At 40.6% G+C, this 22,847-nt stretch overlaps 1 protein-coding gene across 4 annotated transcripts in view; it reads right to left on the bottom strand.

Annotated features, from left to right (window-relative positions):
* The window catches only part of LOC124787846 (TOM1-like protein 2), a 132,114-nt gene that overhangs the window by 25,672 nt on the left and 83,595 nt on the right, over positions 1 to 22,847 (bottom strand). For 2 of the 4 annotated variants that reach the window (XM_047254797.1, XM_047254795.1), the window contains exon 10: positions 14,756 to 14,770. The exons of the other annotated variants lie outside the window; for them this stretch is intronic. In XM_047254797.1, coding sequence (XP_047110753.1) covers positions 14,756 to 14,770 — 15 coding nt within the window. The remainder of the gene's footprint in view (positions 1 to 14,755; positions 14,771 to 22,847) is intronic. 4 annotated transcript variants of the gene reach the window in all.

Here is a 22,847-nt window from a genome sequence, read left to right on the forward strand (position 1 = left end):
ACTGAAATTTTGAAAGACAGACAGTACAAAAACATTTTTCCACATAAGCAAATAAGACAAACACAGTACCCTTCTACTAAACAGATACAAATCATAATAGAAGCTCAAGAAATGTGTTCCCAAACATACACGCCAGATCCCTTTTCTACAATTCAATATGCAATAATAGATTAGCTTTTGCAAGTTTATATAAGACTGTACAGGTAGAAGCAAACAAGTGCAAACAAAATTAAGTGTATCACAAAAGTATAAACTGATTGCATTTTTAATCAAAGAGTTATGTAATCAAAGTGACAACGAACGTGACCTTTATGAATTCCATAAAATCATCTTTGAGTGCGAAAAATACATTATGCTTTAATCATAATTGTACCATTAGAGTCCAACCTTGATTCGTAAATGTTTTGGATCAGGAACAGTTTAGTTTACGAACAAATTCCAAAATATGAAACATACAAATGAGAATTGTGTCTACAGTTAGAAATAAGTAGCCCATCAACAATAAATGACATTGTAATACTTGTAGAAAAACGATTTAGTGGAAAAATATTCATAATGCGTATTACTGACTGGCTGTAGCATCAGCTGCTACGTTGTTTTGGTTCACTTCAATTCACTGTGCCTTCTCTTAAATTACATTGTTGTGTAGGTTTTTTCAGGGTTTTCAAGTTCATTAATCTGTAGGACACCACACAGTAAAATAAATAAATTGACAGTAGCAAAGCTAAGAGTAAAAATACAAATTCCATAACATTTGTTGAGAAAGGAATTACAAACTAATGTCAATTATTTCTTTTATTTATTTATTTTCAATCTGAACCTGCAAATGAGTTTAAAATGGGAAAAGTCAACTACTTTCGCACCTTATAAAAATAGATAACATGAGTGATAATTATAACCAAGCACAGGCAACAAAATATGTAATGAAAGTGTTGCTAATTTGAATGAAATATGCAACTTGGCAACAGTGTTACTGATGTCATAGTTCATGAAAATACCAGGCAGTTTATGATAAAGTCGTAAAGAAATACCCTGCTAAAAGTGGTGAAAATGATGTTTCTCAAGCCAGAATGTGGTGGTTTAAGATATCTAAGAAAAGAAGATTCCTCATATGGAGACTGCAAAAGATAATTTTTTAAGAGCTCCAGTGTTTTCCAAAGCACAGTCAAGTAGGTCCATGTGGCAGAATTAAGAAATGAAGTTAAATAGTGAAGCATACGCATCCAGGAAAGGATTAATAAAACCTTGCATTAATTCTTACTGGGAAAATAGTTCAGTTACTTCAGGAAGGAATGACGTTCATTAACTAGCTAGAGCAGTGACTTCGTTAAATGGTTAAAAAAACACAACTCTGGATGCTTTGGTTGTAGTTCATTTTTACAAGAATCTAAATCTGTAAATACATCTACCTTCACAGGTATAAAAAAAAGAATATTTTAGTAAATGGTATTATTCATTTGTGGAAAATCATTAAAATTTTGTAGCATAGGACATCTATACAGCAAGATCAACTTTTTTAAAAATTGAAAACATAGTCCTTCCTTTTGAAAATGCACTTCCATTAGCAACCTATAAAATTCCCTTGTTATTTTGGTATAAGTAATGCAAAGGTAATTTGAAAACACACTCCAGTGTTGAATTTTATAACCTACAATGGCACAATTAGTGTCCTCCAGTACAGTAACATAATTCTCAGGTACTTGAGCATTTAATGAGTCTTTTGTTTCTATCAATCTAATGAAATATGATTTTACTCATAACATTACACAGAACCGTGTTGTTTATTTGTATGTAACTTGCCTTACAATCAGCACTGAAGTCACTTTATCACTCGGTAAAATTATTCATGCTGTTTAATGTAAAATTAACTTCTCCTTAATATCTCATGATTGTACAAATGTGTAGGAGAGAAGGGTATGGGGTTGGTGGGGGGAGGGGGTGAGCATTCTAGCTGCTCCATTCTCTGGGTGGGTATCTCTGTCATGACAGAAACATCGTGACTGAGCTTGTATTTTCTTCCTACAACAATCAGTATTTAACATAAAAAACAAAAGCAATGAAAACAACCAATTTTTGATTCCAATTTTACATACGGTTAAAGTATTTAACACCAGTTACTTTAAGATAAATTCCTAACTGCCTGATTCATGTTGTCATTACACTTCATAATCAACAGCTATTTTTGCATCAAAATCTCTGATCTGGTGTACGATTTTACTAAAAAGTGCTAAGATTTTATGGTACTTCAATGGTGGGTGTGTGAAATGCTGCAGACCTACTGCTGTCCACAAACTTCTGAGAACCACTATACACACACACACACACACACACACACACACACACACACACAGGAAAACGTAATTATTTTCTGTACATCAGTCTTGCTGTCACACAGTGAACTTCATAAGACTGCTGTACTAAGAAGTAACTTCTGAATATTGAAAATTCAGAATGGAATAATGACAGTATTATGAAAAGTGCAGACTACTACTCACCATAAAGTGGGGGGGATGAGTCGCACAAAGGGATAACAAAAAGACTGCCGAACAAGTAAGCTTTTGGCCACATGTGTGGGTGAGTTGCTGTTAGCTGACTTTGATACAACTCTCTATGTACCAGTGATTTTCAGGGTTCCTTTCATATGCATTTCCTCTTCAAATCCCGATCAGTCAGAGTCGAGTTTGTTCATCTCATTTACAAATTTTCGGGCCGATTCCGCAGTTTGACGTGCATCATCAAGTTGAGGCTTTATTTGAAATTTCGCTATGTTCATCTCCCAGCTCTGTAGCACTGTTGGAAGTTATGCAACCATTGTGATTTTGTCTGATTCAGAAGGCAGCCTTTTGAACAAAAGCTTACTAGTTTAGCAGCCTTTTTGTTGTGCCTGTCTGACTCAATGTCTCCGCATTATATGGTGAGTAGCAATCTATCCTTTTCATAATACTGTCAAGTAACTTCTAAACTGCATTTCTAAAGATTTTCAGTAATGTAGAGTATATGGGAAAAGATATGTTGAATTTGTGTTTTTCTTTATTATTCTTTGTTTTAGTTTCCCAATGATGGAACAAATAAATGACTGCTGTCTGTTCTCTACAACTATTATGAGACAAGGACAGTGTATCCATATCTGTCAGAGATGTGCTTGACAGGTCACGGAAAGTAATAGTGCTGAATAAAGTAAGATTTTGAAAAAAGAGCCCAGTGAAATGACGTCTTTTCTCAAGCATGGATAAGGTTTATCATATTCAACTTCCACTGCATCTTCTACATATGATCAAAATGTCATGTGGCTCTCAGTCTGCCAACAGAATTTTGATTTGATACCTTTTTGGCAGCTAGAGTGACAATTTCACTACTCAATTTATTAAGTAGTTACTCACTTGATCTCAAGAAGTACAGTAGCTCGCATTCCAGACCACCTCTCTGCAGAAAAATCTGAAATGGTCACCAGATATTGAGCCTGGGACCACTGCTTCAGTAACAATGCTAACTACTAGATCATGGAGGTAGACTATATGAGCCACTGTAATGGACAACAGAGAAATTCTGTTCTTTACATATCACATCATACAAAACACCTCAGTTTATACTAAGGTTCTAACAGTCCTCTTGAAATCTCCATAACTCCCCACCCCCACCCCTCCAGAATCTTGGTTCCTACATTTACTTTCTGGCGTCATGATCTCTGCACACTATTCCTCCCATGTCACATTTGCCATAAAATACTTCTGCTTCTTGGTGGCCTGATTTACATGAATTTTGTGCTGGAAAATATTATGACATCATTACAAGAGACAGTTGGATGCTATCTTCAGATGGAAAGATGAATAATCCTAGTAAACTCATTGGGACAACCTACCGTCCTATATGTGGTATGGAATATGGATACATTGGCTGGTACAGAGGCAGACTAACAGGGTGGTAGAGGCAAAGCACACACAGCTCCCTTTCCAAGGAGGAACATGTTCCAGCGTAACATCAAGCACCAGCATGCCGGTCATGAATGTTACAGCAGAAAGGATGTGAAGAAGACGTCAGCTAATAGGTCACTGACCGACCCTTCTCTAGGACAAAAACCGAGACAGCGGCAGCATCTACACAAAGAGGACATAAGTGCCGCGCCGCCTGGCCGCAGCCCAATGGAAGACTAGCTGTCCTACCGGTTCTATAGCAGCAATTTAGAGACTGTATAATTTCACTTGTATTACGCATTGTCTACACTGATGAGATTTCTTATTTTGTCTGTCGCACATTGCTTGCGACACAACAATGTAAACTCTCAAAGTTAAGTATTGTCATTTATGTCACTGTAATAAAAGTTCATTAATACAAATTGCTTGAATTGTAGTCTAGTGATCCGAGAAAGCAGGTTTCCTAGGCACGCCATATTCGACGAGCAGGCAGGACACAACAAAACATAAATACAGGAGTATCACCTCCATCCTGGAACCATTCCATACCTGTGGTTGAACCATTTGTCTGCAGAATCCTTTCTTCCAGCAGTGCTCGTGCCCCATGGTTTGCAGGAGAACTTCAGTGAAGTCTCGGAGGCAGCAGAGAGGTAATGGTGAAAGTAAAGCTGTGAGGATGGGTTGTGAGTTGTGCTTGGATAGCTCAATTGACAAGGAAACTGCCAGGAAAAGGCAAAGGTTTGAGGTTCGCATCAAAAACCAGTACAGAGTTTTAAGGGGGATCACACTAGTGTCACTTGCCCTAGTGGCTAGACTGGGGCTTGTATCAGAAGTCTGATTAGTCTGACAATGTAGCTACATCCAGACATTGTTTAACAAAGGAGCCAATCAATTTACAGAAGAGGAGAGGAGCAAGTCACTTTAATGAGTCATCTTAAGCTCACTGTGTGTATAAATATACACCATGTTAGTGTGGATTCAGGGATACTCATGCTTTGCATCATTTACTACACCAACTTATATGTTATCTTGATCCAGATATTTATATCAGAGCAGAAAAATTGTGATATCTGCATAGAATGTGATATATGGTTTACAATGAAGATTCTTCCACATATCCTGGGTCCCAGTTGTAAAAGATGCCGTCAAAATTCATTTGATAGGAACTGATCAATGCAGGCATGTTATTAGCTCAACAATTCCTGAAACTCGGTTGTTACAGTTCTGACAGTAACAGTTTTGCATCATCTCAATTCTGAGAGTTCTGGAACCTGTACAGAAAATTGAGATAGAAATCAACATAAACATCATTTCCACCCTTTTTATTGCTTATGAAAATCACACATTGCATGTTGTACCACCATACAGCAAGAGCTTCAGGGTGGTGATCCGGATTGCTAATTTTGACAGTGTAAGGAAAATGACAATATTTTGTTCATGCAAGGTGATGCCAGCATAAGAAACCAGAACAACCAGTTACACATTTACAAAGGAGCCCAGCGTTGGAAAGAGGTTGCATACGTCTCACAGCAATTGCATTCCTGGCACTGTTACAGTTCCTGCAACTGTGTGTTATATCTTATTCACATTGAGAAGAGACTAGACTCATAAACGAGTATCTGAGGTGCCTTAATTCCACCTCCACAGCCATGCCATAAACAGCACTTAATACTTTTGTGTACCATTCTGATGTTCACTAAAAATTTAAGTAATTTTGAAGTAATAGGTTTAACATCAGAAGAGGCACCAATGTTAGCACTGAATAGGGGATCATGGAGGAATTTTATAAGGGGGGCTATGCTCCAGACTGAACGCTGAAAGGCATAATCAGTCTTAAATGATGATGATGATATTATTAGGTTGCAATTTACTTAGACAAATAGCTTACCTTTGAGAATGAGAGCAGCTGAAAATTTGCTTCAGAATTTACTATTGTACTACTAGACTTAACACAAGTAGGACAAAGTATCTATGGATCAATGACTTGTATGATGTAGTAGTAACAAATTAAATAAACAAACATTCCAAGTGACTCTATCTGTCTATTAGTGAAAACTATATCAAAAGCCCTATAGCAATTACTGGGATAAGGCTTTGCTTATGGACAGAAAAAGTGGTAGGGAACTTTATAATATGCAGTGACATAAAACTGCATTAAGTTACAAGAAGCCACCATGATTGAAAAATTTATCTGATATTATCTGATACAACTTTGTTGTATGGGAGTGAAAGCTGGGTGGATTCAGGTTACCTTATCAACAAGGTTGAGGTTACGGATATGAAAGTAGCTAGGATGATTGCAGGTACTAGTAGATGGGAACAATGGCAGGAGGGTGTCCACAATGAGGAAATCAAAGAAAAACTGGGAATGAACTCTATAGATGCAGCAGTCAGGGCGAACAGGCTTAGATGGTGGGGTCATGTTACACGCATGGGAGAAGCAAGGTTACCCAAGAGACTCATGGGTTCAGCAGTAGAGGGTAGGAGGAGTCGGGGCAGACCAAGGAGAAGGTACTTGGATTTGGTTAATAATGATTTTGAAGTAATAGGCTTAACATCAGAAGAGGCACCAATGTTAGCACTGAATAGGGGATCATGGACGAATTTTATAAGGGGGGCTATGCTCCAGTCTGAATGCTGAAAGGCATAATCAGTCTTAAATAATGATGATGATGATATTATTAGGTTGCAATTTATTTAAACAAATAGCTTATCTTTGAGAATGAGAATAGCTGAAAATTTGCTTCAGAATTCACTATTGTTTACTAAATTATTCTTTAGCTTATCTCTAAAGCAAACTCTGTTACTTTAGTCTCATGAGCATGGAATATTTGCCTTTAGAAGCAAGAGTTTTTGTATTAGTACTGTTCTGTATGTTTCACTGATACACTGATTTCAAACAATATTTCACAAAATAGATGAAGCCAAATTACAAATGCCTCTCATTGAAAGTACACATCAAAAAAAGTTTTGCATCATCTCAATTCTGAGAGTTCCGGAACCTGTACAGAAATTTGGAATAGAGATCAACACAAACATCATTTCCACCCTTTTTATTGCTCATGAAAATCACACATTGCATATTGTACCACCATACAGCAAGACCTTCAGAGGTAGTGATCCAGATTGCTGTACACAACGGTACCTCTAATACCCAGTAGCACGTCCTCTTGCATTGATGCATGCCTGCATTTGTCGTGGCATACTATCCACAAGTTCATCAAGGAACTGTTGGTCCAGATTGTCCCACTCCTCAATTGCAATTCAGTGTAGATCCCTCACAGTGGTTGGTGGGTCATGTTGTCCATAAACAGCAGTTGTCAATCTATCGGGGCATGTCGATAGGGTTCATGTCTGGAGAACATGCTGGGCACTCTAGTTGAACGATGTCATTATCCTGAATGAAGTCACAAGATGTGCTCGATGGGGATGCAAATTGTCGTCCATGAAGACAAATGCCTCGCCAATATGCCGCCAATATGGTTGCACTATCGGTTGGAAGATGGCATTCACATATCGTACAGCTGTTACGGCGCCTTCCATGACCACCAGTGGCAGATGCTGGCACCACATAATGAAACCCCAAAACAGTAGGGAACCTTCACCTTGCTGCACTCGCTGGACAGTGAATCTAAGTCATTCAGCCTGACCGGGTTGCCTCCAAACACGTCTCTGACAATTGTCTGGTTGAAAGCATATGCAACACTCATTGGTAAAGAGAATGTGATGCCAATCCTAAGTGGTCCATTTGACATGTTGTTGGGCCCATCTGTACCGTGCTGCATGGTGTCGTGGTTGCAAAGATGGACTTTGCCATGGACGTCATGAGTGAAGTTGCGCATCATGCAGCCTATTGCGCACAGTTTGATTCATAACATGATGTCCTGTGGCTGCACGAAAAGCATTATTCAACATGGTGGCATTGCTGTCAGGGTTCCTCTGAGCCATAAACAATAGGTAGCAGTCATCCACTGCAGTAGTAGCCCTTGGGCGGCCCGAATGAGGCATGTCATTGACAGTTCCTGTCTCTCTGTGTCTCCTCAATGTCCGAACAACATCACCTTCCACAATGAGATGTGCGCTGATATGAAACTTCCTGGCAGATTAAAACTGTGTGCCGGACCAAGACTCGAACTTAACATCGCCTAGGTTCACTCCGAGATGCCTGGACACTTCCCTTGTTGAGAGCCCTTCCAGGCACTAAGTAACAATGCGGACGTGATTGAACCGCGGTATTGACCGTCTAGGCATGGTTGAATTACAGACAACATGAGCCTTGTATCTCCTTCCTGGTGGAATCACTGGAACTGATCGGCTGTTGGACCCACTCCGCCTAATAGGTGCTGCTCATGCATTTTTGTTTACATTTTTTTTTTTTTGGGGGGGGGGGGGGAGGGGGGGGGGGTTAGTGACAACTCTGAACAGTGAAAGGGACTGTGTCAGGATAGCAGCAATAGCATTTTCAATGTTCTACTTAAGCTCTTCCAGTGTGATGATTATTTGACTACACCTGACCCTTAAATTTGTCCCACAGGTAAAAATCACAGTGAGCATTACACTACCTCTGCTGACTGTCCTCTCCTCACTCAATGCCTCATGCATTCATGACAACATTATTAAGTGTTACGTGCTGTCTCACTGTTTTCTGAAAATATCCATACTGTCATTCATCTTCTATCAGTCAATCCACATATGGATTAAGCAGTTTCTGGACATATTTTTGGTTGGGTGCTACAATGCGGACACCCCACACTGCACCTCAAATACAAGTCTTGAGATTAAGCAATGGCTCTTAACAGTACTTATGAGGTCTTTCTGTCGCATGATAGTGCATGCTCTGAGTCTACCCATCCTGACAGGCTGAATCACGCCTCATCTGAAGAGGTGAAAAATGATATAGAGACACACTCGGGACAGAGCATGTGACAGACGCTGAAGTGCAGGCATTTGACAACAACCAATAGGTGCACTGAAATCTCAGTTCCCAGCATTTTTTGTTATGGGTTAGTTCATTAACAAGGGTCGGTTCTGCATCAGCCTTACAAATATTTTCTGGGCTATTTTTATTTTGCCTACCCTGTACAACCAAAAAAAGATAGGGAAACTTTTACTTACCAGGCTATGCATATGAATAAAAAGTGAAAAAAAGTGGAGGACAGAAATATGACAAAAAATATTGATTTCCAGAAACAACATTTTCTTTATCTGGCAACAGAGACAACAAGGGACCATTTGGGCATTAAGTACCCATGACCTTAAGCATTGTATGCCAAAAGAGAGAAATCAGGGCTGACCTTCATTGATTCAATGGTCATGAAAAATGAGGGATACAAAATATGAGGAATTTGAAGTGACAAAGAGAATAGTTCAAAAGTTAGATAGAAGCAAATATGGGTAATGTGTGGTGGCAAGGAAGAAAGAATTAAGAAAAATAAAGATATTTAAAGCCACAACACATAAGAGCAGTTGAAAATATATGATGCGGGTGGGAAAGAGATCGTAGAAATGGATGAAGAAGGGTAGGGAGAAGTGGGGTGGGCTGGGGGAGATGGGGGGGAGGGGGAGGGGAGGGAAGATATCTACACGAGATATTATTGTAACTGAGTCTAGGTGAATGCAGTTAACCCAACTTGAGTTATAGTTTGCACTTGCAAAGTTTTCAGGAAATATTTCAGCTGAAAGCAATAGTGTCTATCAAGATTCAAGACTTGTCTGTTTAGGGTTGGTATATGGTAAACTTTGTTGTTGGCTTCCGTATAATGGAGATCACATCAAAGTAGTGGGGAAGGGGTAGAGGGAGGGGGGAGGGAGAGAGAGGGGGGGGGGTAGAGAGGGAGAGGGAAAGAGAGAGAGAGAGGGAGGGAGAGAGAGAGAGAGAGAGAGAGAGAGAGAGAGAGAGAGAGAGAGAGAGCAGTTGAATCTTATCTGCAAAAATAAATTCAGACAGTCAAGAAATTCTGTAGTCCAATCCAGCATTGGTGGAAATGCTGAAGCAATGGAGAATAACTGATGCTCAATGAATGTTCAGGAGTGATCAAGGCTGAAACAAGAACAGTGGAGTACAGAGAATTATAGTAAACAGTAAGCAGCAAGATGTGGGATAGAATTAAACCATTCAATTATTACTTTAAAGGCAACAAGGGTAGCAGTCAGGAATATAATGGGCAGCTGTTGTTTACATGGATTAATGAGGTCTGTAGATATGGATATGAGGTGTTGGGAGATATCTAAGGTTCTCTAGTAAACATTTGGTAGTTATGCCCTTGAGAGCATACACAGTTTAAGATAGTGGTACAACAAGGCTGCATTGTTGAGATGGCCAAAGAAAGTATTGAAACATAACAGAATGTCCTGAGCTTTAATGTTTTTACTGGTGGGTAAAAAAGGCAAGTCAAATGTCTCCTGTCAATAACAGACAGTGGAATGAGTAAAGTCAACTGCCAACTGAATAGATGAAGTGCTAAGCAGAGGCAATGTTCAACTTTTTGTTGTATGGCTGTCCACTGCTTAGCACCTTCTATACACAGTGAACTGTTTTCCTCACTCACTGAACAGCCAACCCCACCATTTTTTACAAATGAATTTAATCTGTTGTCAGTTTGTAGAGTTCTTTCAAAAATTTTTTCACATAGCCTACAAATATTAAAATTTTGTTTACTCTTCAGATACCAGTACTACAATAACAACTAACTTGGATAGGACTAGTTCAAGAAAATTTTTCCACACAAGTGACTTTTTATTTGGTGCCCAGCCCTGACCCTTTACCCCTCATACACTTTCACATGTTTCAGTTTTCATTATTAATTGTGATACACACTTATACAAATCTTGCTCTTGGGTTCCACTGGTGCCCCTCTCAGCTCAGTGGCCCAAGTGGCCAATAAAATGGCTCTGAGCACTATGGGACTTAACATCTATGGCCATCAGTCCCCTAGAACTTAGAACTACTTAAACCTAACTAACCTAAGGACATCACACAACACCCAGCCATCACGAGGCAGAGAAAATCCCTGACCCCGCCGGGAATCAAACCCGGGAACCCGGGCGTGGGAAGCGAGAACGCTACCGCATGACCACGAGATGCGGGCGCAAGTGGCCAATACTAATTGTTATATGTCTTGTACAGAAATCTTACAGTTGTGGTGCCTCTGGAACCTCCTTCTTATACATAATTGCAAACATACAAGCTGATTCAAATCTTTTGGGTCAAACTGAAACAGGTGATAGTGGGTATACTGAAATAGGGAGCCAATGGTCAGAAATGCATATTTATTTTGTTACAGATATACACAGTGTACACCACATAATAACAATCTAGCTCATAGTAATTGTTCAAAGTGATGACTGCCAGTCTCAATGCATGCACGGCAATGGTGCATGAAGTTCTGCCACACTCTCTCAAAGATCCTTGGTGTCTGTTGTACCAGAAGACAGGCAGCTTGGACCCTAGCCAGCATGTCTTCATCTGTTTCTAGACGTAACCCCAGAGGAAAAACTCCAGAGGTGCGAGATCTCGTGATCGTGCTGGCCATGGGACAGGACCTCCCTTTTCAGTCTAATGATGAGGGTATGTGTTGTTCAGATGCTCACGGGCAGTAACAGCAAAATGGGCTGGTGCGTCGTGCTGAAACCACATCCTTTCAGGGACAACAAGAAGAGGTACAGTCTTCAAGAACTGTATGCACTGTTGCAATACATGGATTGAGACTGGCACTCATCCCTTTGAACAATTTACTATGAGCTATGTTGTTGTTATGTGGTGCACACTGTGTATATCCGTATCACAATAAATACACATTTCTGACCATTGGTTCCCTATCTCATATAATCAGCTGTGGAGCCACAATCACTTGTTTCAGTTTGACCCAAAAGGTTTGACATACCATGTATATAATCTTAGACTCTCTTTAATTACAAACACACATAATTACAGCCACATAGTCAAGCATTTTGAATTTTAACATATCATTTTACACTATGTACATCAAAAAGTTCTCCTATATTACAAAATGGGTTTTCAGCCATCCAGCTATATACTTTACTTTGAAAGAAATTCCAAGACATGGACCAACCTGAAGGTGCTAATCTATTAAAGAGTTGTAGGAAGCTGATGCTGGATGAGTGGCCTGCTTTTATGAGTCAGTACCTTGGAAAACCAAGTTTAATTTTTTCACTAGTGTTGTGCGATGAATATCTCCTCTTACAGAAAATTCTGTAATATTTAGTTTAACACGTAGAAAGGTGACATACATACAGACTGACAATTGTATCTTACGTGATCTCTTGGACTAGCACTACACATATCTCATGTAAGATTTTTTTTCTGTTTGTATTTTCAATACATCACTTATATGAGAAGTGTGTCTCCATAACAGCAGCTCATACAAAATGTGAGAGTCAAGTCCGAAATATGTAATCTTAGATATTCAGAAATAACTACATCTCTCAGTTTCCACATTAGTTATGTTACCTTTGACACTCTTTTGCAAATACGACAGACATGTTCTTCTCAAGCCAACCTGGAGACAATATGAAGCTTACTAACTTACTTTCTGTATTGTTTGATAGTCCTAACAAAAGACGGTGAATCTTACCTGGTTTAAACACAAGTTAATTGAATGAGAACCATTTCACTGCAGCACCTAGTGCTTCCAGTAACATTTGTTTTAATATTATTTTGTCTTGTTGGGCAGTAATCAAGGCTGTGTTATCTGCATAACAGATCACAGTTTGGAGCAAATGATGTGGCAAGTCATTGATTCCCATTATAAAAAAGAACATCCAAGAACTGATCCCTGCAAAACACCTCTTTCAATAGTTTTCTCACTCTTACATACTGTTTACTCAAACTCAAACTTCTAAAGCAATATTTTTTAATGTTTTATGGTTTACTTAGGCCATATAAAGCAACTGAAACTTACTCTTAGTTTTCAAAATCTGTAAATATCTGGTTTAAGATGTCCAGAACTATTGTAGTGGTATTTTTTTCTTTATCAGTAACCAAAATCACTAAAAATCCCTCCCAAAAGCTTAGCCACCCATGAACAACAAGTCTGCAGTGATGAGAACTCCCTTGTCCACAATGCTGAAGGCCTCACAAAGGACTTCACAGTCTGATAATACCCCCCAAACATAGACCAAAAACAGATTTTTGTGCCATATCCCCACACATCCCCAATCCTCCCATCAGCCCAGAGAATCAGCTACTAAGGAGCGGCGCCCCTGTCACCCAATATCACCCTGGACTGGAATAACCATAACCTTCGCCAGGGCTTTGATTATCTCTCATCCTACCCTGAAACGAGGGAAATCTACCCTAGATCCTTCTCACTTCTCCTGAAGTGGTTTTCCATCACCAACCCAATCTACACAAAATTCTAGTCCATCCGTGTGCCACTCCCACTCCCACTGCCACTGCCACTCCCATTCCCATTCCTAACCCCTTGCCACAAGGACCATACACCTGCGGTGCACCATGGTATAAGACCTGCAAAACTGTTCCTCCGAGCACCCCCTACTCCATTCCTGTCACAGATTTACCCTACGTGATCAGAAGTCAGGCTGCCTGTTAAAGCAGCCATATCATGTACCACTCTGCTGCAAACTTTTTACAGCTTTATTTTGGTATGACTGCAAACAAACTGTCCACCAGAATGAATGACAACTGCCAAACTGTTGTCAAGAACAAACTAACCACCCAATGGCACAACAAGCTCAGTTTCAATAGGTGCTTCACAAACCAAGCCATCTAGATACTTCCCTCAACCACCAGCTTCTCTGAATTACGCAGATGGGAGTTATCTTTACAACATATCCTCCACTCCCATAATTGTCCTGGCCTCAATTTCAGGTAACCCACTGTCCCCTCATCCTATGCCCTAAAGTTCCCCTTTTTAGTCATTTCACCTCCTCACTATTCACGTTCCTTCAGCATGTGCTGTTTCCCACCGGTAGCTACAATCATGCCAGTTCATATACCTACCACCCCTCCCTAGTGCATTCCTAGTCGGCAAACTGTCGCCTCCCTCTGAGCTGCTAGCCACCTATTCCCAGTTCCTCTCCCTGCCTCCTTCTCCCTCTACCCACTACACCTGACACCACCTCCACCACAATCAGTCCAGCTGCTGAAAAATAGCACTGGCACTGTTCGTCCAGTCAGCATCATGCAGCATATAGGAGTGAGTGAGTGTGTGAGAGTGTGTGTTTTTTACTCTGGCTAGTCAAAGGGTAACGAGAGAGAGAGAGAGAGAGAGAGAGAGAGAGAGAGAGAGAGAGACGTGGGGATGGGGAGGTTGCATGGAAACACACAGTGTTATTATTCATTCTCACAACAATTCTTTCTAGCATGCATGTGATATGTTATATACATAAACTAGCGAGAGAGAGAGAGAGAGAGAGAGAGAGAGAGAGAGAGAGAGAGAGAGAGAGAGACGTGGGGATGGGGAGGTTGCATGGAAACACACAGTGTTATTATTCATTCTCACAACAATTCTTTCTAGCATGCATGTGATATGTTATATACATAAACTAGATTGCTTTGTTTCACTTCTTGAAATCATTCATAAGAACACTTACAATAATTTCATGAGAACACTTACAACATATTATATATTTTTTCATTCTCAGGAATTTTAAAGATGGTGTGATAACTATTATGAACAGTGTGCTGGAGAAATGTCACTTCTAAGATTTCATAGTGCAAGCAATAAACATACAGCTTAAGCAAAGTCAATAATAATTCTTCTGCTAAATTAAGTGAGGAAGTACCATTTGTATAACTACAACTACCTCATGTGTGTAGATGCAATTAACAGTAGAAATCGAGGAACACAAAGCTAGCTTACCGCAATCAAGTCTTCCTGCAGGAGAAAGGAGGAAAGCCCCAGTCCAACAGCGGTGTTCCAGAACACAAAGTATGGGAGCAGAAAGGGAACACAACCACCAACAGCACACCAAGAAGGGGACACAAATATCACAGTAAAAAGCAGGCAGTACATTACATTCTTGCATTCTGTAAGGAATAGCTTTAGTCCTCAATGTTTTAAAATTTCCAAGAAAATTACCACACTGTGATGCTTATACACAGCCTTCACCCAAAATAAGATTGCAATAAATGTTGATACCAAGCCATGGTAACTTTAAGTTTGATTTAAAACTGCCACTTATTAATTTATTCAACAGGAATCTATTAATAAATACAGAATTTATGTGGTGGGTAAATTGTAAATGAATACTAGTCTTTTTTGAATACATAGGCTCAAAGCAAATAATTACCAGTACTAATATAAAATAAAGTGTATGGTTTTTTTGCTTTCTTCAATCAAACCTTTTTCATATGGGCTATCACACACATAAATTCACTGAAGGTTAATACACTTACTTGAAAATGTGCACACAGTGTGTTCAATAACATCTAATCAGGTGGTGATCATTACTGTATTAGGATGCATGACAGCTCCCTTTCACTGTGTTGGCTTCAAACAACTGATCTTTTGAAATAATTTTGATGTTCATAATTCTTAGCACTTGATACTGGGCTGAAACTGGCCAATCATGCTGATACCATAAACACAATTTTGTAGACAAGGTAATGGAAACAATGTTGTTAACTTTCCTTCAAACTGGCTGAGAATTGACTGAAGGAGAAAAGGAAGTATGTATCTTCCATGGATAGAAATCAACAGGGCGTTGGAGCTTGAGAGAAGGGAAGAGCGTAGTGGTTATATAAACATGATGTTAACTACAAAAGGACAGTTGTGATGGAAGATGTAGAAACTGCAAAGAGCTGATGAATACAAAAATACTGATATCTGATGAACTTTCTTTTCCTTAATTCCAGAATTGTTCTATTCTCCTGTCTTTTTAAATTTTGTATACATCTACTGTCATTTTTACTCCATTTTATATCACTCACTTTTTAAATTCCTTGTCTACTTTGTATTATCTTACCCTTTTTCGAGCATGTTTTCCTCTATCTACAAAACATTCTTTCATTTATCAATATCTTGTTCCATAGAGATGGTATCAACTCACCTACTACCTCCACCTTTTCTATCTTTACTTATAATATCTCAATATATAATTACAAATAGTTATCTCTCTCAGCAATTTTCATACTATGGTAATAAACTTTTTTGATAATTTGTATTTGATGGTAACAACAATGTAAGAAAAGACAGATTGCTACATACTGTAAAGAAGACACGCGAAGTTGCAGACAGGCATAATTAAAAGAAGCTTACATAAATCTTTCAGCAACAGCCTTCATCAGTAATGAGAGACGCACACACCATTCATACACACAAACAGGCACACCTCACGCACTCACAACCGCCAACTCCAGCATCTCAGGCCATGATGCAGCTATCACACGGTATGCCAGAGCAATCTGGAGGGGTGGAGATGTGGAAGGGACAGTAGTGTATGGGTAGCAGAGACAGGAACACCATCTGGTGGTGTGTGCAAGGACTAGGCTGCCAACAGGTGGTTGTGGGGCAGGGAGGTGGGGAAAAAAGGAGCAAAAAAGAAGAGGAGTAGGGAAAGACAGGTGGATGTATTGGTACAGGGCCATCGAAATCAAGTGTGTTATGTTCAGCTGCATGTTGTGCTACAGCGTGTTCTACTTTGCTCTTGGACACAGTCCGGCAGTGGCCATTTATTCCAGGGGTCAGCTGGTTGGTAACCATACCAATATAAAAAGCTGTGCAATCTTTGCAGCAGAGTTGGTACATGACATGGCAGCTTTTACAGGGGGCCTGGCCCCTGATGGGATAGGATAAACCTGTGACAGGATTGGACTATGAAGTGCTGGGTGGGTGGAATTGACATGTTTCACATCTGGGTCTTCAACAGGGATATGAACCTTGTGGCCAGGGGTTGGAATTGGGAGTGGCATAGGGATGAACTAGGATGTTGTGAAGGTTGGGTGGGTGACAACACCACTTTAGGAGGGGTGGGAAGTATATCAGGTAGGATGACTCATTTCAGGGCATGATGATAGGTAATCAAAGCCCTGGCGAAGAATTATTCCAGGCTGAGGTCATACTAGGTGATGAAGGGGACACTCCCTTGTGGCTGGTTCTTGCACATGGTGGGAGGATTGGGGGTGTGAGGGGAAATGGTACGAGTGAGCTGTTTGCAGATTGGGTCTGGGGGATAGTGCCTGTCTGTGAAGGCCTTGGTGAGATACTCAGTATATTGAGCAAGGGAGTTTTCGTCACAGCAGATATGCCGCCCCAGGTGGCCAGGCTGTATGGGAGGGATTTTTCAGCATGAAAGGGATGACAGCTGCCAAAGTGCAGGTACTGTTGGTGGTTTCAATGTGGGCAGAGGTGCAGATGGAGCCATCAGAGAGAAGGAGGTCAACAACTAGGAAGGTGGCAGGCTGGGTTGAGGAGGACCATGAGAAACAGATGGGGCAGAAGGTGTTGAGGTTGTGAAGGATCAAAAAGGGTGTCTTGGCTCTAACTCCAGATCATGAAGATCTCATCAATGAACCTAAACCAGGCTAGTGGTTTGGTATTTTGAGAGGCTAGGAAGGTATCCTCTACATGGCCCATAAAAAGGTTGGCATGTGAGGATGCCATGAGGGTGCCCATGGTTGTGCCGCAAATTTGTTTGTATACCTTCCCTTCAAATGAGAAGTAGTTGCGGGTTATGAAGAAGGTAGTAAGGTGTATGCGGAAAGAGGTAGTAGGTTTGAAGTCTGGACATTGAGAAAGGTACTGTTCAATAGCGGTAAGACTGTGAGCATGAGGGATGTTGGCGTATAAAGAGGCGGCGTCAAGAGTGACGAGTAGAGATCCAGGTGGTGAAGGGGTAGGGACGGTGGTGGACGATCAATGAAAAGGAAGTGGTTCACGTCTTTGAAATGGTAGAGTAAGTTAAGGGCAACTGGTTGGATGCGTTGGTTAATGAGGGCCAAAATTCTATTGGTGGGGGCACATTAACCAGCCGCAATGGGGCATCCATGATTGTTGGGTTTGTGGACTATGGGGAGCATGTAGAAGGTGGGTGTGCAGAATGTCATAGGGATGAGGAGGGAAATGGATTCGCGGGAGATGTTCTAGGAACCTGCTAAGGCTTTAAGCACTGACTGGAGTTTGTGTTGGACTTCTAGGACGGGATCACTCTGACAGAGTTTATATGTGGTTGAATCAAATAACTGGCAGAAGCCTTCTGACAGATAGTCACTGTGATTCATAACAACATTGGTGGAACCTTTGTCTGATACAGAACATCTCCGCTGAATCCATTTCCCTCCTCACCCCTATGACACACTACACATCCACAAACCCAGCAATCCTGGACACCCCATTGTGGCTGGTTGTTAGATTTCTGACCCTCGTTGACCAACACCTTCAACCAACTGCCTGTAATGCAGCCTCCCATGTTAAAGACATGAACCACTGCCTTCACCGACTCTCCACCATCCCTACTTCTTTATCTCCTGGGTCCCTACTCATCACTGTTGATGCCACCTCCCAGTACACCAACATCCATCAAGCCCATGGTCTTGCCACAACTGTACTACCTTTCCCAACGCCCTTCAGACTCCAAACCACCAACTTTACTCCTCATACACCTTACTAATATCATCATAACCCACAACTAATTCCCATCAGAAGAGAAGGTATATAAACAAATCTGCGGCACAGCCATGGGCACCCACATGGCACCCTCCTATGCTGACTATTTTACAGACCATCTAGAGGAGACTTTGCTTGCTTCCAAAAACACCAAACCGCTAGTTTGGTACAGGTTCACTGACTACATCTTCATGATCTGGACTCAGGGCCAAGACATCTTATCTTTGTTCCTTCACAATCGCAACACCTTCTGTACCATCTGCTTCACATGGTCCTCCTCAACCCAGCCTGCCACCTTCTTAATTGTTGACCTCCTCCTCTTTGGTAGTTCCATCTGCACTCCTGTCCACATTAAAATCACCAACCAACAATAGTACCTGCACTTTGACAGCTGTCATCCCTTTCACACCAGAAAACCCCTCCCATACAGCTTGGCCACCCATGGACGGCATATCTGCAGTGAGAAAAGCTCCCTCGCTCACTATACTGAGCGTCTCACTAAGACCTTCACAGACAGGCACTATCCCCCAAGACCTAGTCTGCAAACAGATCTCCCATGCCATTTCCCCTCACACCCCCAATCCTCCCACTACCTGCAAGAGCCAACCACACAGAAGTGTCCCTTTCATCACCTAGTATGACCCCGGCCTGGAACAACTGAACCACATTCTTCGCCAGGGCTTTGATTACTTATCATCATGGCCTGAAATGAGAGTCATCCTACCTGATATACTTCCCACCCCTCCTAAAGTGGTGTTCCATCTCTCATCCAACCTTCACAACATCCTAGTCCATCCCTATGCCACTCCCAATTCCAATCTCTTGCTACAAGGATCGTATCCCTGTGGAAGACCCAGTTGTAAAACATGTCCATTCCAACCACCCAGCACTTCATATTCCAGTCTTATCCCATCACGAGCCAGGCCACCTGTGATAGCAGCCGTGTCATGTACCAGCTCTGTTGCAATGATTGCACAGCTTTTTATATTGGCATGACTACCAACCAGCTGTCCACCAGGATGAATGGCCACCACCAAACTGTGGCCAAGAGCAAAATAGATCACCCTGTGGCACAACATGCAGCTGAACATAACACGTTTCAATAGCTGCTATCTGGATCCTTCCCTCCACCACCAGCTTTTCTGTCCTGTGCAGATGGGAGTTATCCTTATAACACATTCTCTGCTAAAGTAATTATCCCGGCCTCAATCTACAGTAACATACTGTCCCCACACCCTCCATTCAATAGTTACTACCCCCTCTGTCCTACTGTCTCCTACCCATTCTCATATCCTACCCTGTTTATTTGCAGACCCCAACCAACGTATCCACCCATCTTTCCTTGCTCCTCTCCTTTTCCCCCCACCTCCCTGGCCCATAACCTCCTGACGCTGCACCTGTTCGCAGCCTAGTCCCCGTACACCCCACCAGACAGCGTTGTTCTCTCACCCCACCTGTACACTACTATCCCTTACTGAGCGAGGTGGCGCAGTGGTTAGCACGCTGGACTCGCATTCGGGAGGACGACGGTTCAATCCCGTCTCCGGCCATCCTGATTTAGGTTTTCCGTGATTTCCCTAAATTGTTTCAGGCAAATGCCGGGATGGTTCCTTTGAAAGGGCACGGGCGATTTCTTTCCCGATCCTTCCCTAACCCGAGCTTGCGATCCGTCTCTAATGACCTCGTTGTCGACAGGACGTTAAACACTACCCACCACCACCACTACTATCCCTTCCCTGCCCCATACAGATTGCTGCTTGGGTCCTACATGATAGTTGAATTCCGGCCTGAGACACTGGAGTTGGCGGTCGTGTGCACAAGGTGTGCCTGCTTGTGTGTGTGTGTGTGTGTGTGTGTGTGTGTGTGTGTGTGTGTGTGTGTGTGTGTGTGTGTCTTTACTGATGAAGGATCTGGTCGAAAACTTTATGTAAATGTCTTTTAATTATGCCTGTTCACAACCTGATGTGTCTTTTTTAGGGTAAGTAGTAATCTGTCTTTTCCTACACTGCTGATGTTCCTACTTGCACTTTCCATTGCTGAATTCGATGATAATACTCTACCTATTTCAATGAAGAAGAAAATGCTATTCAGTTAATAGTACATGATAACTTCTTAACATATTAAAACTATTTGCCACATTCAGATACACACACAGATCTCTGCCTTACGCGAACAATGCTCTACCACTTCAACTACGGGGAAACATTTCATAGACTTATGCACAGCTACATTTATTATACCACAAGGCCACAAATATGGCAGCTCAAGAATAAAATATTCCACTCTGCAGTAAAAAGAAGTCTAAAATGAACTGTCAATGCCTGGGTCACCAATTTGGCTGTCTGAGCAGAAGTAGGTAGATGCTTCTTTCGAGTTCCTAGAATATCTCACCTGAGAGGGCCATGGGAAAAGTGAAACACTTTCTAATGATTTTTGATTAGAGTGTGAGAGATTTTTTCCTAATAATTTTCAAGTCAGTGGCATGGCACAGTGGTCAAATGCACTGTCTGGCAATTCATTGGTTTGGGTTTGATTCTAATTGCTATTGTTTTTTTAATTCCTCACAGTGTTCAACTATAAAATTTAAATACATTTCAACAGTTCAATTTATATACATAAAATCAATATATTCAATTTAGTTAAGATTAATTAATATACTTAAGCAGTTAGTTTATCTAACTGGGTGAAGTTTACAATGAAAGAAAAATTTCTGAAAATTCTAGCACTCAATTATCTGTTTTTCATTTATTATTAGAAGGTATACCATACTTTTTAGGGTGATAACCATCAAATAAACATTTAAAAACATAAATACTGTTCACACCAGGTGCATTTTATGAACTCATTTTTTGAGCAAAAACATTTTTCTAAAGTACGCTTCCATGGAATGCATACACGATTCAGATTTTTAAATGAAGGTCTTGCTTCTGTCAATTTTGATGCATACCAAGCACACGAAATCACTGGAGTGAAAACAGGAGAGCTGAATTGATGCTGCATGATCAACTGTATTGTTAACTGCATCCTCTTTCAGTGATAATTGCTGCTGTTGTAGCAATTTTGAGGCATTTTGTAATACTTTAAATAACTTTTTGACTTGGTGACAGAAATATATGTCACAGTGTTGAGCAAGAGTGGTATATTTGGGTAGAATGAACTTCAAAGGCATACATTACTTCACCTTCCTCACTGATGAATATTCCATCATACAGTATCAAATCTGTTTGGCCACCCTACAAATCCACCAATAAAAGGAATTTGTTGTTAGCAATGTATGGTTTTAATGTTGTTTCAAACAAATTTGCATACAACTCTTTTGTTAGTTTTCATGACTTGGAGCATGTAATAACAACATTATTACACTCTTCTAATTTCTTGACAGTACTGGCAACCTGAGGACCAAATATATTACCAGGCTCTTGCACACATAAAAACTGAGTTTCTGTGAAGTGGTTAAACTGTACTGTGCTGTGTAAGACTAAGTGGTTTAGGAGAGATTGAATTTTTTCACCAAAACCATCTTTCCATCCTTGTAATCCAGTACCTGTTACATGTTGATTCATGCTGGCATCCAGTCTGGTCAGTGTTAATTATGAAATCATGTAAAAAACTTTATTCATGGCTGTCAATCAGCAGCTGTGAAGCATGTTTTAAGAATACAAATAATCAGTCATCAGCTGCACGAATTTTTATTAAATTATATAATAAAAATTTGTGTAGCTGACGACTCATTATTTCTATTCTTAAAATATGTAAACGAGGATGAAGCTAGGCATTATATGTCTTTTCCGTATACAGAACTTCTCTGCAGCTTACACTATTTCTTCCAAAGTTGCACCATCATTTTTGCTGAAGAATTTGGTGATTTTCACTGTCTCATTGAATGTCTATTTTTGAAGCTTTTTACCCAGATATCACAAGCAGTAAATTAAAATTTTTCTGAGAAATATGGGAATGCTATTGGCACTGCCCATTGCTGTAATGTTCTTGAGGTCACTCATTCATAACAGCCTCGTGCATCTTGAAATCTTTCCCACATTTCAGAGTTCATGAATGCAATTTTATCTTTTATAGTGACAACTTGTTCAAATTTTTTCCCCCAAATTTGAAAATAATTTTTTTTCCCCAAGATTGGAAATCTTGATTTTGATGACGAGAACTTCCTGCCAACAAAACCAAAATATCACAGGAAGTCGCTAAGGATTATTCTTAAGGATTGTAATCACTGTCGTCAGGACCTGAAGAAGGAACCTGTTACAAATAAAATAGGGCTCCATACATGAAAGCATGTGTGAGCAAAGAGAGAGAGAGAGAGAGAGAGAGAGAGAGAGCAAATCCACGTAACTCT

Source organism: Schistocerca piceifrons, chromosome 3 (assembly GCF_021461385.2).
Source record: "Schistocerca piceifrons isolate TAMUIC-IGC-003096 chromosome 3, iqSchPice1.1, whole genome shotgun sequence".
In the NCBI taxonomy this organism is placed as follows: Eukaryota; Metazoa; Arthropoda; class Insecta; order Orthoptera; family Acrididae; genus Schistocerca; species Schistocerca piceifrons.